General features: G+C 47.8%; 1 protein-coding gene across 2 annotated transcripts; it reads right to left on the bottom strand.

Annotated features, from left to right (window-relative positions):
- Positions 1-670: 670 nt before the first annotated feature.
- Positions 671-12,778, bottom strand: sh2b1 (SH2B adaptor protein 1). 2 transcript variants are annotated; one of them, XM_085455164.1, is made up of 10 exons: positions 12,596-12,778; positions 8,092-10,101; positions 7,479-7,580; positions 6,952-7,043; positions 6,778-6,860; positions 6,496-6,651; positions 5,946-6,157; positions 5,632-5,806; positions 4,544-4,634; positions 3,795-3,885 (listed from the first exon to the last, which is right to left on the bottom strand). In XM_085455164.1, exons 2-10 carry the CDS (start codon positions 9,772-9,774, stop codon positions 3,864-3,866), a joined length of 2,616 nt encoding a protein of 871 aa, XP_085311290.1. In that variant the 5' UTR covers positions 9,775-10,101; positions 12,596-12,778; the 3' UTR covers positions 3,795-3,863. The 2 variants fall into 2 exon arrangements, with proteins under 2 accessions (XP_085311289.1, XP_085311290.1); XM_085455163.1 differs by lacking the exon at positions 4,544-4,634 and having other exon boundaries at positions 671-3,885.
- Between the last annotated feature and the right edge of the window lie 1,675 nt (positions 12,779-14,453).

Genomic DNA, 14,453 nt, shown 5'->3' with positions numbered 1-14,453 from the left:
GTTTAGAAATCTTTTTCATTCCTAAATATGAATAAAAATACTTAAAAACCAATCCAGATTGTCATAATGCATGAAAGTGTTAATTAGCCGGTATCTTAGTCTGGGTGATGCTAAAACCAGAACTTCCACATTTATCTAATGCAGGGGTGCCCAATCCCGGTCCTCGAGAGCTACCGTCCTGCAGCTTTTAGATGCATCCCTACTCCAACACAGCTGAATCAAATGGTTTGATTACCTCTTCGTGTTTGGCAAAGGCCTGATAACAAGCCATTCATTTGATTCAGGGAGTTGTAGGGATGCATCTAAAAGCTGCAGGGTAGTAGCTCTCGAGGACTGGGATTGGGCACCCCTGATCTAATGGTTGCACAATGCACAATAAGTGTAGCGCCCCCTGGTGTCAGGCACTGCAACTACATTCTACAATTAAATGTAATAAAAAACAAGTGAGATTAAATCAGTAAAACACTGATTTACATGATTAAATATACTGCTGGGATTTTGATCATCTGGTCTTAAATCTGCTGTGGAGCAACTTAAGAAAATTTCAGACCAATTATTTTTGTCAGCTTTTTAAAGTTGGATGAACCCGACTCATATTTGATCAACGTCTAATAAAACCACAATAACAACCCAGGAAAGGTTTTTTTAAAAAAGACCACAGACACAGCAGTACGTTTCACTATATTTATATTATATCATTAAATTCAATGTAGTACCTGAAACTAACCACACAGGCCAGACAGACGCTGCCGTCCGGCTTCAAACACACGGTCCCAGCAAAGAGAGAAAGAGACAGAGAAAGGCACAAAGAGTTCTGAAACTGAGAAAAGGACACAGAACATGATGGCGATGATGATCAGACGAGTACATGAGCAAAGGAAAGCAGAGCGAGACTGGGTGGGCTATGACATGAGTAAATGAACTGAGCGACAGATGCAGGCAGAGGTGATGAGACGACACAGAAAGGCACAAGGAGAAAAAGTATTTCATCGACATTTGCTGCTATAATTTTAATGATGCAGGACGAGGCAGAGGAGGAGGGGGGGGGGGGGGACAGACTGAAAAGGGCGAGGGATCCCGCCACCTGCACAACGAGTCCTATATCGTCATCATTCCTTCTTTTTATCCCCAAACGTAAAAAGGCACAAACATCTGAACTGAATCACAAGATGAGTCGGAACAAGTGTAACATGAAGCGTACGAAACAAAGACAAATGTAATACTATCACTCTGACCCTCAGAGTTTTATTATTTCCATCTTATTGGTGCTGAACCATCAGCTCTGAGATCAGATGCTTTTTGAGCGTCGGAGAGAAAAAGCGAGAGAAAGAGAGAGAGACATTTACACCGAGTGATGCTGCTGAGTGACTGAGGTAAATGTTTCCTGCCTGATCCAGACCCGACCCGCCTCCTCTCAGGCGGCGCCAAACCAAACTCTTTAAAAGAAAATAAACTTTACTGCTCAGGACGTACGTCCCAAAGGTGCGACTGATCGCGCAGCACGATGGGGGGGTGCACATGATGTCACTGCACGTCGTTATTTACGAAAGTTAAAACATTCTAGGAGGCCTGAATGGTCACTAGTGAGAAAAAATAAAAATTAAAAAAAAATTAAATATCACTCTAAATCAGGGGTGTCAAACATAAGGCCTGGGGGCCAGGATTGGCCCAGCAGAGTCATATCTGGCCCACTGGATGCTTTTGGAGAAGGTGGAGGGTGGTGTAGATTTTAGTTTTACAGCTTCTCCTGCTGATAATGACCGCGGCCAATCACGTCGCACCAAACTACGTGAAACTGAAATGAGAACAGCTGCGCGTCTTCAGTAACTGCTACAGAAACGACGACATCAGCGTCGTCACGTGCACGCCAACATCAGTGTAACATGTAGAAAAACAGACACGCTGCTGAATGTGCGCTTTTCCTTACATTAACATGTCAGGGGTTTTTAAACATGGTTACACTTTCTTACACAGCGTCTCACTGACCCCGCCCACTTAGAGTCACAGCGGGCTCCACGTGGGCCGCGGTGGACGAGGAGTTTGAGCTGCACAGGCCTGGAACACGTTTAAGAATTTAAAACAGCCGTGACGGACGCTGCAGGGAAACGTTACGATTTTTATTCGTCACCTCATGAATGCATCACAATATAAAGTGCGGTGAGGCGACTGTTGTGATTTGGTGCTATATAAATAAAATTTTATTAAATTTTGTAAATGTGCCAATTTATGGCTTTATTAAAATTTTATTAAAATTCTCAAAAACTGCATTTAAATTTGAAAAACAAAAATCTGAGGAGCCGCACCAAACGCCACTGATGACATCTGATGTTTTAATGCTGACGAACTCAGACTCCACTTAAAAATGTCCGTTTAAGACAGAGCAACGTTTTTTTAAAGACGTACGAGTCAAGAAAGTCTGACTTTCAGCTAAATTAAAACAAAGCCATTTCAATGCTCACGAGTCCACTAAGAATGATGCCGACACCACAGGCCAAACTAAACTTACACGTGACATTTTAAAGGAAGTGACAAGCAGCTCACCGAACATTGCCCCCGCCCCCCCGTGATGAAGGTGATGATTGGCAGACTCAGTCCAACAGCAGCGAGTATCGTTACAGTCTCACACTGGCAATAACGACGTTTAATATAATAAAAAGTTAACGCACCGATTTGTGTCCAAAAGTGAAAATAAAACGAACCCAAAACATGCTCAGACTTCAAGAACTAATGAAAGTAAGTCTCATGAAGGCGTCAGCCTGCGGCGCCTCACATTCAGTCAGTGTTTTTCCTTGGATCCGATCACCACCGACCAACAAACATCCCGGTGCAGACGTCACCATCGTGTTGCTTTAAAGGCGTTTCTAGAATAAATAATAGCAGCAGCTGAACGTACCGTCAGCTCAGTGAGAGCGCCACAGTGAAACGACAACGTGCACCTCGGCGTCCTGACGACGCTAAAAACAGACTGTTTGGGACGAAGGTTCGGAAAAACGTGATTCCACCATTTAAACTAAGACCTGTGAAAGTGAAGCAGTGAACGTAAATAGTGGCTTTAGTGTTAACATCATCTGTAGTATTAATACAAGCAGTCACATGTGTGGGCGGAGTTTAAATGTTAGTGTGGGGTTCATAAACTGCTACCTGGCCGAGCGCGGCTTCAGAAACTACATTTTTAGTCAACATTTCCGTCGCTTTCGGTTTGCTGCGGCGCCGCGATGTTTCGGGTCTGGCTGCCAAAGCAGGAATATCTGTAGCATGTTTGGCCTCTGGCTAGCGTGTGCCGTCCTGACAGGACCGCTGTGAGGTATCGTCGGGTCTGCCGGCGTCAGGGCTGAGCCTGCTGCGAGGCGTACCGGCAAAACAAAACAAAGCTTATCTGGCTATAAAGAAATGTACCGCTCGTTAGTGTCGTAAAGCTGCGCTCACCCGCCTCTACGTCTCTCTCTCTCACATAGTGTTAGTACTTTTACTCCTCCCCCTCCTCCTCGCTAACAAAATTAAAATACTGGTTATGAATGGCTATGATGTACGCCGCCTCATCCAATCCAACTTTCACGCACACTCAAACACACATACGCCTCCTCCTCCATCAGAAGAAGGAGTACTGGTTATCGATGGCTCGGGGCACCCTCGCTCCCTCCCTCTCTTCTCCGTCTGCAGCTTCTAGTTGGCGGAGAGGCGTGTCCCTGTCCCTCTCCTCCCAGTCCTCCACGCCGCCTCCACTTCCTCCACTTCCTCCTGTGGTTGTGACTGTCACTGCCGACACCGCTGCTGCTGCTCCAACCTCCATTTCATTTCCTCTCTCCTGGGGCGGAGTCGGGGGCGGGGGGCGGCCCGGCGGCAGGGGAGGAGGCTGAGGAGGGCTACGGGGTCTGCTGGTCAAGTCTGCAAGGACAGAGGAGAGGAGGAGAAAAGGAAGAAAAGGGGAAGGGGGTAAGAGAGGGAGAAGAGTGTAAATAAAGGCAGAAGAGGAGGAGGGGGGAGGAAGAGGAGGAAATGAGGCCGAAAGTGAAACAGTCGGAGGAGAGGAAGATGAGAGGTGGGAGACAAAGAGAGACGACAGTGAGTGGCTGGTTAGGTGGGAGGAGTCAGCGGTCGTCAAGTCCATGGGAGTCATGGAGGCAGTCCAATTCAAGGTAACACACACACACACACACAGTTGTGGGTCTGAAACTAAAGTTGAACATAACCAGGATAACCTTATCTGCTTCAGCCACGCTGACGTCATTACTCCTGCTAACAGGTCACATGACTGCTCATCCACTCAGTCAGGCCGGGCTTTATAAATGTTGTTCGCTCTGAAACTCACCTGTTTTCTTCTAAACTCAGATTTTTCCCGCAAAATATTCAAAGTTTTCTTTTAAATTTTGGGCAGTTATCCTAAAAATCCCCTCCCCCAGTACAGCTGCCATTTATTCAGGCCACTGAACTCTCCTGATTGGCTGTGGAGTGTCACATGACCAGAGCCAAACTAAAACCCAAACACATCATTTGTTCATTCACTTCCTCGCTCTCTCTCTCAGCCGAGTCCGGTCTCACTTACACACAGTCAGAGATGGGGGTTGATGGAGAGTCAGGATGGCGCGTGGTGATGACATCACAGGCTGTAGGCCGACTGCCCGCCCTGTCCCGGCCTGCAAGGGGCGAGCCAATGGATACAAGACAACAACAGAGAGGTCAGAACAGCGATGGGTGCAGTAACACAGGACAGATGGAGCAGGGGTGGAGGTGGGCGGAGTTTCTCCTCACAGGTGTGACGGCACTCCCGTTCGATCAAACCACCCAAACAATGTTTTCAGGCTCTGATTCTGGATCGGACGGTGTTTCCCCGTCACACTCGTGCTGTCGTTAAAGCATTTTTAGCTGAGAATAAAACGCCAGGATCTTATTTTCAGCAGGTGAGATTTCATGCTGCCAGGCCGAGGTCACAGCAGAGGTCACAGCAGAGGTCACAGCCATCAGGACCTTTTAAATTTAGCAATTAAACAACAACTTTTAAAATATGTAATCTGGAGACTTTACTGGCAGGACATCAACATCGGTATAATAAACATCCCAGCAGACATGACGATAAATGATGATTACACATGAACAGAACAGGAAGTAGTCTGCAGGAAGGAGGGAACACATGACGTGTTGGTGGCATTACTAACGTGACGCGGGCAGGTCATGCGGGGTTTGTGTAAAATCCACAGACGAACACGTTAAACAGGTTTGCTTCCAGCTGGGTTACACCTTACAGGTGACCGCCGGGCTCTGCAGGTGTCTGCACACCTGACTGAGCAGCTTCAACCCGATGCAACTTAACACTGTTGCTAAGCGACGGCAAGGCTGACCACAGGAGACACAGCGCCTACTTTTCCAGCAGCTGCACATCTGCAAGTTGCTTTGCAACCCCTTGCCTCCTCAGAGCTCTTTTAAAATCACTTTTCATCCAGTTTAATTTTAAATGGAAATTCCAAGAACAGGAACGCCTGAATCCCAACGAATAATGATTTCTGAAAATGGTGAGACAGCATCAGTGATGTCATAACAGTTGTTACATGATCAGAGATTCAAACTCATTCCTTTAAGTCTCGTCTGATTTGTCATTAATTAGTCGCCGGGAACACCTGATGCTCTCACTCGTACCTGGCTGCCGAATGGCGGTAGCTCCCACGAAGCTGATGAGCGTGACGTCGGAGGCGCCGCCGGACTCCAGAGGGATCGGGTGCACGCGGAAGTGCTCGAGCATGTCGAAGATGGACTGGAACCACAGGTGCTGCACTCTACACTGGCCGTCCTCATTCAGCGAGAGGCGGAGGTGCTGCGGGGAAGAAGGCAACGACACGTGTAAAGCGTACGCATCATCACGTCACCCAAACGTGAACCAGTTTGTCAAACAGGACGGCCATGAGATCCTCTTTGTAATCAGACTAATATCTGCCGGGATGCTCTCGTCTCACCTTGGCTTTTCCCTGGAAGTTGAAGGTGAGGACGTATTCTCCGCGCCGCGTCTCGCTTTGACGGACCAGGAAGACGCCGTGGCTCGCCGGGCCTCCAGCCAGCACTAGCTGAGCGGCTTTGAGGCGGGACAGCGTGCCGTGGAACCACTGACACTCGCTGAGCGGGTGCTCCACCGCCTCAACCGGCGTCACGTCAGAGAAGAGGAAAGACCCTGAGTGGAGGAAGGGTTTGTGTAAACCTTTAAAGCTAGTAAGGTCATCACGCTGTGACATCACAGCATCGATATACCGCCATCACATCTCTACACAGAGACAAGAATCTACTCCACATTTAGCAAAGCTGATTCAACTGTTTGTGTAGATATTCTGATGCATGTCTGACATCATTACATGTTGTGCACGTGACCACATTACACACCTACAGCACGCCACCTGAAACAGCAGAGGCTCAAGCTGGATGTGGATCATACATGTGCAGATGCATCAGGATTCTTCAGGCGTCACAGAAATATTTTTGAAAAAACAAAACAAATCTCTGGGTCAGACTCACCTGTGGCGTCTGGTGTCTCGGCAAACGGTGTGCCGAGACTAGCCCCGCCCCCTCCGTGAATCCGGCCATCTGGTTCATCGAGAGGCGCTCGAGGTGGCAGCTCAGGCGGGAGAGGATCCATCAGAGGCGAGGAGCCTCCGATCCCACCATAACACACTGATGTGAAGAAACGAGCGGAGATGGTCAAACGCTTTTATGCAATGTGTGTGTTAGATGTACAAGAACAGAAGCTCTGCCCACATCAGGGGGTCCATGTTCAGTAAACTCACACTCCATGCTCACCTTGTGAAAGGCGGTCACCGATCTCAGGCGTCCCGCTGATGTCCAACGGCCCCCCGCACACACCCTCGACATCTTCCTGTTCACTGTGGGAGGGAGAACGTGGTTATAGCCACACCCACAACCACATATGGAGCTGGTCAGGCAGCATGCCACTGCTGCTTTGTGTTTGCTCACCTGAGACAGATGCCGTTCCTGATGTCACTGAGCCACGCCCTCATCTGAACGGCGTCTCGCGTCTCGATCACGTACTGCGTCGTCCCGTCCAGCTGAGAGCAGAAAGAGAACGCGCTTCATGTTTCAGTGAAACCTTCATGTATGAAAACGCCACCGTTTCGATTCCTAATATCAGTTTAGGCCCCTCCCCCTCATTCCCAACAGATTACTTGCACAGTGGAAACCCCCCACTGTGCACTGATGCTGCTTTGAGTCCATCAATGCTCAGCTTCACCACATGTATGCTCCACAAAAATAAAGACGCCAGATTCTTCCGACCTGCTTTCGCTCGCACGTCTCTGGATTGTCACATTCTTCCTGCTGGTTTAGTTCCTGCGGCTAAAACAATGAAGCGGCCTGTGTTCATGTGGTACGCCTTCAGCTTTCACAGACTACATTCTGCACATTGCATACACGCACTGAGCGGCCGGCACGTGATTGTTTGTGTAGACATAAGAATCAGAGCCGATGGTTGACGGCGTGGTTACCTGCAGCAGGAAGGTGTTCTCCTTGTCGGGGACCTCGAGCGCCGTGGTGCTCCTCACATCCACGATGGCGCAGCAGGGCACAGTCAGCCGAGGCTTCGATGACTGAGACAAAAGGTTTGCCGTTTAGTTATACAGCCACACAATTTAGCAGCAGGTCAAAGGTCGTGTTCAGGCAGCTGGAGAAGTGTGGGTGATGGTGACACTGGCAGTCCTACCACTCCTGACCAGTAACAACCAGGACAGGCTGAGCTACAAGTTATTCTGCTGACCGCTTCATATGCCTGACTAATGAACCAATCGACTGACGGCTCAACACATTTAGCTGTTGTAGGGTTGATGGCAGGAAGTGAAGCTTTGTCACCTTTGTGGACTTTTTAAAGGCTCCTGTGACCCTCAAAGCTTCAGAAGACCAAATAAAAACAGTATTTAGACACTGACGCCACTTTTCATACTGATGTTTGAGCTTGTGTGATTTTTAAGCTACTTTTCTGCAATATCGTTTTTAATGATTCTGCTGCAGATGTTCATCGAGTCAGAAAATAAAAATTCGAGTCGTTTCTCTTTGACCTGTTTTGAGCACCAACACAAGTTAAAAGGTTTACTCAGAACTCACTTTGGGTGGGATGAAGAATTCCAGGTAGTACTCCTCTCCACGCTCGCCACCTTCTCTGTCCCGCTCTCGGAGGACCAGCCGACATTTGTGCCAGCGTCCTCCCCTCCAGGGCACGTTCCCCCCGCTGGCGAGAGACTGCACCGGTGGCGGCTGTGCTCCAGGAGACTGCGCTGAGGCAGGACTGTTGTCCGTACTGTGATGCAGCAGACCGAAGGAGAAGCCGGAGAAGCCGTGGCTGCCGCTCCACTCGTCACTGGATGAGCTGACGCTCACCCCGCCCTCCCGTACCAGCCGGCCCACCTTCCTCGGAGGACCCATGGCGGCGGCGCTGCTCGGAGGCAGCGTTGCAGAGTGCGAGCTGGAGGCGGTCGAGGTGAGGACGGGAGGAGGGGATCGTGACAATCTGAGCTTCTCCAGACGATGGCTCCACTTCTCCTTCTCGCTTCCTTCGCCGTTGCTCCGCCGCCGATCCCGAGCGGCTTCTGACAACGACAGGGAGGTGGCGCTGCTCGACGACGAAGGGGGCAGTGAGGAGGAGGAGGAATGAGGAAGCGAGAGGGGCATGGACAGAGAAACAGGCATGGAGGAGGTGGGTGTAGGAGGCTGAGTGCCAGAGGTCCTCTTAGAGGTGTCCTGCACGCCCATGGTGTAGCTGTAGCTGGAGGGCAGCTGCGCCTGCGTGGCGTCGCTGGAGGAGCTGCGCCAGTGCAGGATGCCTCGCACGCTGCCCCGCACGCTGCGCCCCACGTTCCGCAGCGAGAAACGCTTCTTCAGCTTGTTTTTGGAGGAGCCAGGCGTGCCGCTCACCTTGGAGCCGGGCGGAGGAGTGACTGAGGAGGGTGGATTCTGAGGAGTGTGGGAGGAGTCTGCGTTGTCCACCTCTGACGAGTCCGCTTCCCGTTCTTCTAGCTCTTCGCCGACGGACGCCGCCCCGAGCCAGCTGTCCTCCTCTTCCTCCACAGGCGCGTCGCCGTTCCCTGGAGCCACCACGCTTCGACTCTCCTCACGCCTCCCGTTGTTCCCTCCTACGGAAGAGCAGCACGATGACGAAGATGATGGAGGCATGACTTGGCTGTGGGCATAAGAATCCTGAAACCTGTCCCCGCCACGGTTCTCCAACACAAGACGTGCCGGCGCTGGCTTCGTGCCCCGCGTCGTGTTAGTTGGAGGGCACAGGGGGACCGCCCCTCCAGTCGTGGACAGCGGCGAGACCGCCTCCTCTTCCAGAGACGTAGCGTCTGACTGGGGAGCCCAGCTCACCATTTCATCCCGTGCAGAGGAACAGCTCGGCGGGAGAGCCCCCTCCAGCTCGCTCTGGAAATGGCGAACGAAGCGGTCAGTGAAGCGGCGGCAGAAGGCAGCGGCAGAGTCTGCGGAGTAGTGCGGGTTCTCTAAGAGAAACGCCCGGAAGTGACGTGCAAAGTCGCCGGCTGCGACGCGGGCGTGGAGCTCACAGAATTCGGTCCAGCTCAAGCAAGGTGAGGGCGATGGCGTGGGCGTGTCCGACAGCGAGGACGGATGGGCCTGGGATGGCGGGCTCATCAGCGGAGGGAGAGGGGGAGGGCGCGAGGACAAGGGCAGCAGGGAAGGAGAGGGCGGGGAAGGAGAGGGGGAGGGAGATGGAGGTAAAGGGGAGGAGTTTGCCGCCCGAGGGCTGGGTGGGGTTAAAAGGGAGCCGTTCATCCTCCTTAAAGGCGTGAGGCGCCGAGGGGCTCAATGATCAGTCAGATTACTTCAGTGTGGGGGGGCACCTGCACCACATCAGTCTACCAATTTACAAACGAGGGTGAAGCTCTGCCCCATCGAGGGAGAAGAACAAACAACAAACCACGATAACGACGGCGTTTAGAGGCGGTCAAACTTCTGCTACATTATTTATGAGACTAAAGACTTCAGCCAGAAAAAACCAAAGAGGCTCCCACACAGGAAACGTGCCGTCTGAGGTTAGACGAGTCACAAGGTCCGCCTCTTCTTCAATGTCTGTCTGTATGACAGGAGCGCCGCCACATCCTAGAGAAGGGAAAAAACGTTAGTGACACGAGCAGAAACAGCGTCTGCACACTGCAACTGTTGAAGCATGACGAACATGCCAGAGATCAACAACGGCCTTTAATGTCTGAAAATCTTTGTGATTCAAATATTTTTTATAGGAAACAGACCCACACATGAAGCGCCGATCAGGTGAACAGTGGCGCCGTTGGGATCAGAACACGTAGAAACGACACGACAATCGGTTTGAGGCGTCGCTGAATCGCGAGCTCAGCTTTCACTTTTTGTAATACCTGCTGTGATTTTCCCAACATCCAGATTAATAAAAATATAAAACTGATCTGATCATTTTGAAAGAGCGATTTCTTTTAGTTAATTTTTTTAAATAACTGTCACAGATGCAAATTTAACATTAGGGTGACGTTGAGACAGGAAGTGGTTCAGTCATGCTTCGTTTTTGCTCACAAACGTCGCAGGATTCAGCTGCCAGATTTACCACAGCATCATGCCCATCAGTGCTATTCTGCACTCTCATTGGTAATCAAGTGGAAGCTGAGGCAGGGTCAACTCAGGACCCGCCCATGTCGCCAGCGGTTATTTCACTCATCGTGCCTTCATGTTGGACTGGACGCCTCTCGAGATCATGTCTACCTTCTAACGTCGAGTTTTTAATTTTTCCTTCTTCAGACTCGTCATGTAAAACTTTGCGTCATCGTTGAATCCGTGTTGTGGCTCCTTCATATTGCTCAAAGAATTTTAGGGGTTTTGAGTTTGGTTCTTATTTTAGATTCTTGAATATGATTCAGTTTTGTTACATTTTTTATTTAACTTCCATTTGAAGTGATTTTATTATAGGCTGCGTTTAATGTTTTGGCTGCTGTAACAGGAAGTCTTTTGGATGACAGATGTCTCATCGTAAGCACGTGTCATACTTTGAACTAAAAATCTTCAGTTTCTGAAGTTTGAGGGCATTTAAGCATTCGGTATCGACAGGTACAGGTATAAAGTTTTAAGCCACTCATTTCTTTAAATTTCGCTTACTGGGAGCCTCCAGATTTCTGAAGGTCTTTTAAAGTTTTTATTTCACTCATTTCCAGTCCAGTCCTTGTACCTGAGATTTTGTTAAGACTCTGAACTTTAACCTATTAATCACTCAAAGATAAAAAGACTCCTGACTCAAGGGATGAACCAGTGCTGTGTCCACACATCATAGGAAAAAAAAGTTCGATCTTTAGGCTCTTTGTCACCAGCTGCCTGTCACAAAAATACATTTGTTCTTATTTCAGTGGCTGAATCTAAAGTACAGAAGATATCACGATTTGAAAGACAAGATGGTGTTTTTGCATCTGGACCTTCAGCTGACCGTCTAACGTTCACTGCAGCCTCATCAGAGGGCTGGCTGTCCAGAATCAGTTCTTAAGGGAAAGCGGGGAGTTAAGGCTGAGCTATGCCACATTACATATAAAACACAGTGGAGGCTCTCATTTGCATTTTAGTCAGTGGTGTTTGAGATCTTTGAAAAGCACCATCAGAGTTTGATCAACTGTGCAAAACCATCGGGGAAAAATGATTTCAGCCTGACAAAGATGCCAAACACGGCCTGAAGAGAGCAATAGTAGAGTATTATCAGTCATGGATCAACATTACTGAAGCAGTCCGGGATCATCCTGACACAGAACAGAACAAAGAGGCAGAAACATCCAAAAGAGCTTTGACTATCCTTCAAGACGCCTGAAGAACGATTCCTGAAGATCCTCACAGAAACTTCTGGCTACGCTGAAGAATAAAGGCGCTCACACCAAACACTTACTTTCAATCTCACTAGAATTACACTCCCAATTTTGGCTTATTAACTACATTTCCATGTATGCTTGGCACACGTTTTAATGCACCATACATTCATTTCCTTTTTTCCTACAATATATAAAGACATAAGATGATGTAAGACTTTTGCACACTCCTGTCCAAAGACCAAACGTTCCAGTTTTTGTATATTAAAGATTGTTTGCTCACAGGGTTCTCGAAAACTGATTTATTGATCATTTTATTCCTAAAAACATCATTAAAACGGTTTTTAGTATCATTTTATTTTGACCGCTGTTACCTTTCACCTTAATGACAAAAAGACACGAACACTTCCCCCAGCACCTGATTATTGATTACAGATTATTGATAACAGAGCGTCTCACAGCAGCGTTAGGTGGCTCGTTAGCATGCTAACATGAACTAGCAGTGTGCTCATTCAGCTTCTTTAAAGACGTGCAACGTTAGCTGGCCACCGTTAGCCCCACAGACTCGACGTGCCCACGCACCTGCCCCTCAGTCGCGCCTGTGTTCAGTCAGCTGTTGCTGGTTTAAGTGGTCAGAGAGAGGACGACCACACACTGAATCATCCCACAGCAGTTGTAGCCAAACATTCCGCGAGCTAAGCTAACCGTTAGCCAGCTAGCTAGCTAGCTATTAATAAACCTAGCTATCAGTGTTTCCTGAGCACAGCGCGCGGCGTCTCGTGTACCTGCAGATCACAGTCCCGTGTCTCCATCCGTGTCTTTGGCTGAAGCTGGCACCATGCGTTTCATCTCTCCTCCTGCCTACATAACCGGACAAACTGCTTGTTATTATTGTTGCTGCTGCTCGTGCTGCTAAATATGAATATTGCTATGCCTTGCCTGGACCCGTTCTTCTCGCAGTGGCCTCAATCTCGCGATCGTTGGCAGGTCGAGGAGTGCAGCCTTTATATGACAGCAAAACAGCTGGACTCAATAATGATGATTATTTTCAACAACAACAACAACAACAACAACGTTATTGTAGTATATTAATACGTTAATTGTTCTAAATCGGAATTAGAAAAAATTAAAAAGCGATATTAAAACATTAGAAAATACACGAAATACAAACTCAATATTTTAAGACATCGATAAAACGTTATGGAAAAAAGCCAGTCTATTGAATTTATTTTGTGTATTTCTTTAAATAAAAAACTGCTCTACTAGTAAGAGGAAGATTTGCCATTTACTGTTACTGTAGAAGTGATATTACTATAAGAGTAATATCTATAACTATAATTTCCCCATATTTCTGAAAGACCTGAATCAATTACCCTGTAATTACTGACATATTGCCTCTGAGATTATCCCACAATATGCTTTTGATTTTCTGAATAGTTCCAAATTTAACATGAGAAAAACTGTACCTTTGACTCACCATACAGCCACTAGATTTTCATCAAACAGCTGATTAAAAAAAAAACGTATAAATAAACGTAAAAAGAAAAAATAAATCAACGTCTTGATGCATGCTCAATCATTCAGGTAAGGAAATCCCAAAAGGTTGATTCTGTTTATCTGCACGCAGCGTCACTGAAAACATTACATTACAATTTTTTCCTGCTGTTTTTAATCAAGTCTTATGAACACTAAGCGATAACTAGTCAATAATTTAAAGGAAAGCAGCAAATCTTCACATCTAAGACCTGAGAATAATTTGTTTCAGGCATCTTTTACAGTTTTTTCTGATTGCTTAAGCACATTTTTTGTAACTATTGGCTAATTTTGCAAAACTCTTCACACAAATAAGAAAACCTGTCACCCAATCATCAAAACATTGTAGTTCTCTTGCAAAAGCAAACACAGCTAGATTAACTCTTCACACCTTCGTAAAAATGGTGTTTCCGTATCAAACAGTACACACAAGCCATCATCTACTAAGCACACAATGCGCCAACTGCACACTGATGGTATGAATACAAAACACATCTGGCTTTTGCTTTCTCTGTGCACAAGGTAGGCTATGTCAGTGTGAGCTCATACTTCTGTCATAGATCCATAAGCATAGAGGGATCCAAACTTCAAGTACTGCTGTTTATTCAAACACATCAAAACAAACACAAGTGTTTATTTCCAAGTATAGGATTATTTGCAATCGCCATAATGACTATATGGGTTACTTGGTCTGCAGTGAACATGCTTCCTCTGCCCCAGCATCTGGTCATCTAGCAATTCTGTAAAGTAACAATTTCAGTATTTTTACATCAATGGTATTGGTGTGTTTCTCATTGGCATATGGCAGTGCTACAAATCTTTGTGCGAAGTGACTGTACTGACCGATTCTCATTTCAAGATGTCCTTATGGTGCTTGCTACAGTGTAGCGGCTCGAGTTAGGCTGGACCCGTTGGCCAGCTACCCTCAGGGTCATTCCACGGTTGATTACATGGTCCACTATTGTAGCTCTGATGTCATCAGCGATTCTATTTCTTACTCTTCCTACCCTTCCTCTCCCCCCTCCTCATCTTCCTCTCCCCCCTCCTCGTCCTCCTCTTGCTCCTCCTTGTCCTTGTCGTCCTCTTCATCCTACTTCTTCCCCTCCACGT

The sequence above is a fragment of the Copadichromis virginalis genome, linkage group LG4 (assembly GCF_057382275.1).
Source record: "Copadichromis virginalis isolate Kocher_CV1m ecotype Utaka linkage group LG4, C_Virginalis_male_GT1.1, whole genome shotgun sequence".
NCBI classification, from domain to species: Eukaryota; Metazoa; Chordata; class Actinopteri; order Cichliformes; family Cichlidae; genus Copadichromis; species Copadichromis virginalis.
Note: the sequence above shows the minus strand (reverse complement) of the source record. Positions and strands in the feature narration are given on the sequence as shown.

What these genes read in the sequence shown, in the direction of transcription:
- sh2b1 (XM_085455163.1), bottom strand. Translation starts at nt 9,774, where the DNA reads ATGAACGGCTCCCTTTTAACCCCACCCAGCCCTCGGGCGGCAAACTCC. An exon ending in AATTCTTCATCCCACCCAAA is followed by an intron (nt 7,581 to 8,091) that starts GTGAGTTCTGAG and finishes CTTTTGTCTCAG; the next exon opens with TCATCGAAGCCTCGGCTGAC. An exon ending in AGAACACCTTCCTGCTGCAG is followed by an intron (nt 7,044 to 7,478) that starts GTAACCACGCCG and finishes TTCTGCTCTCAG; the next exon opens with CTGGACGGGACGACGCAGTA.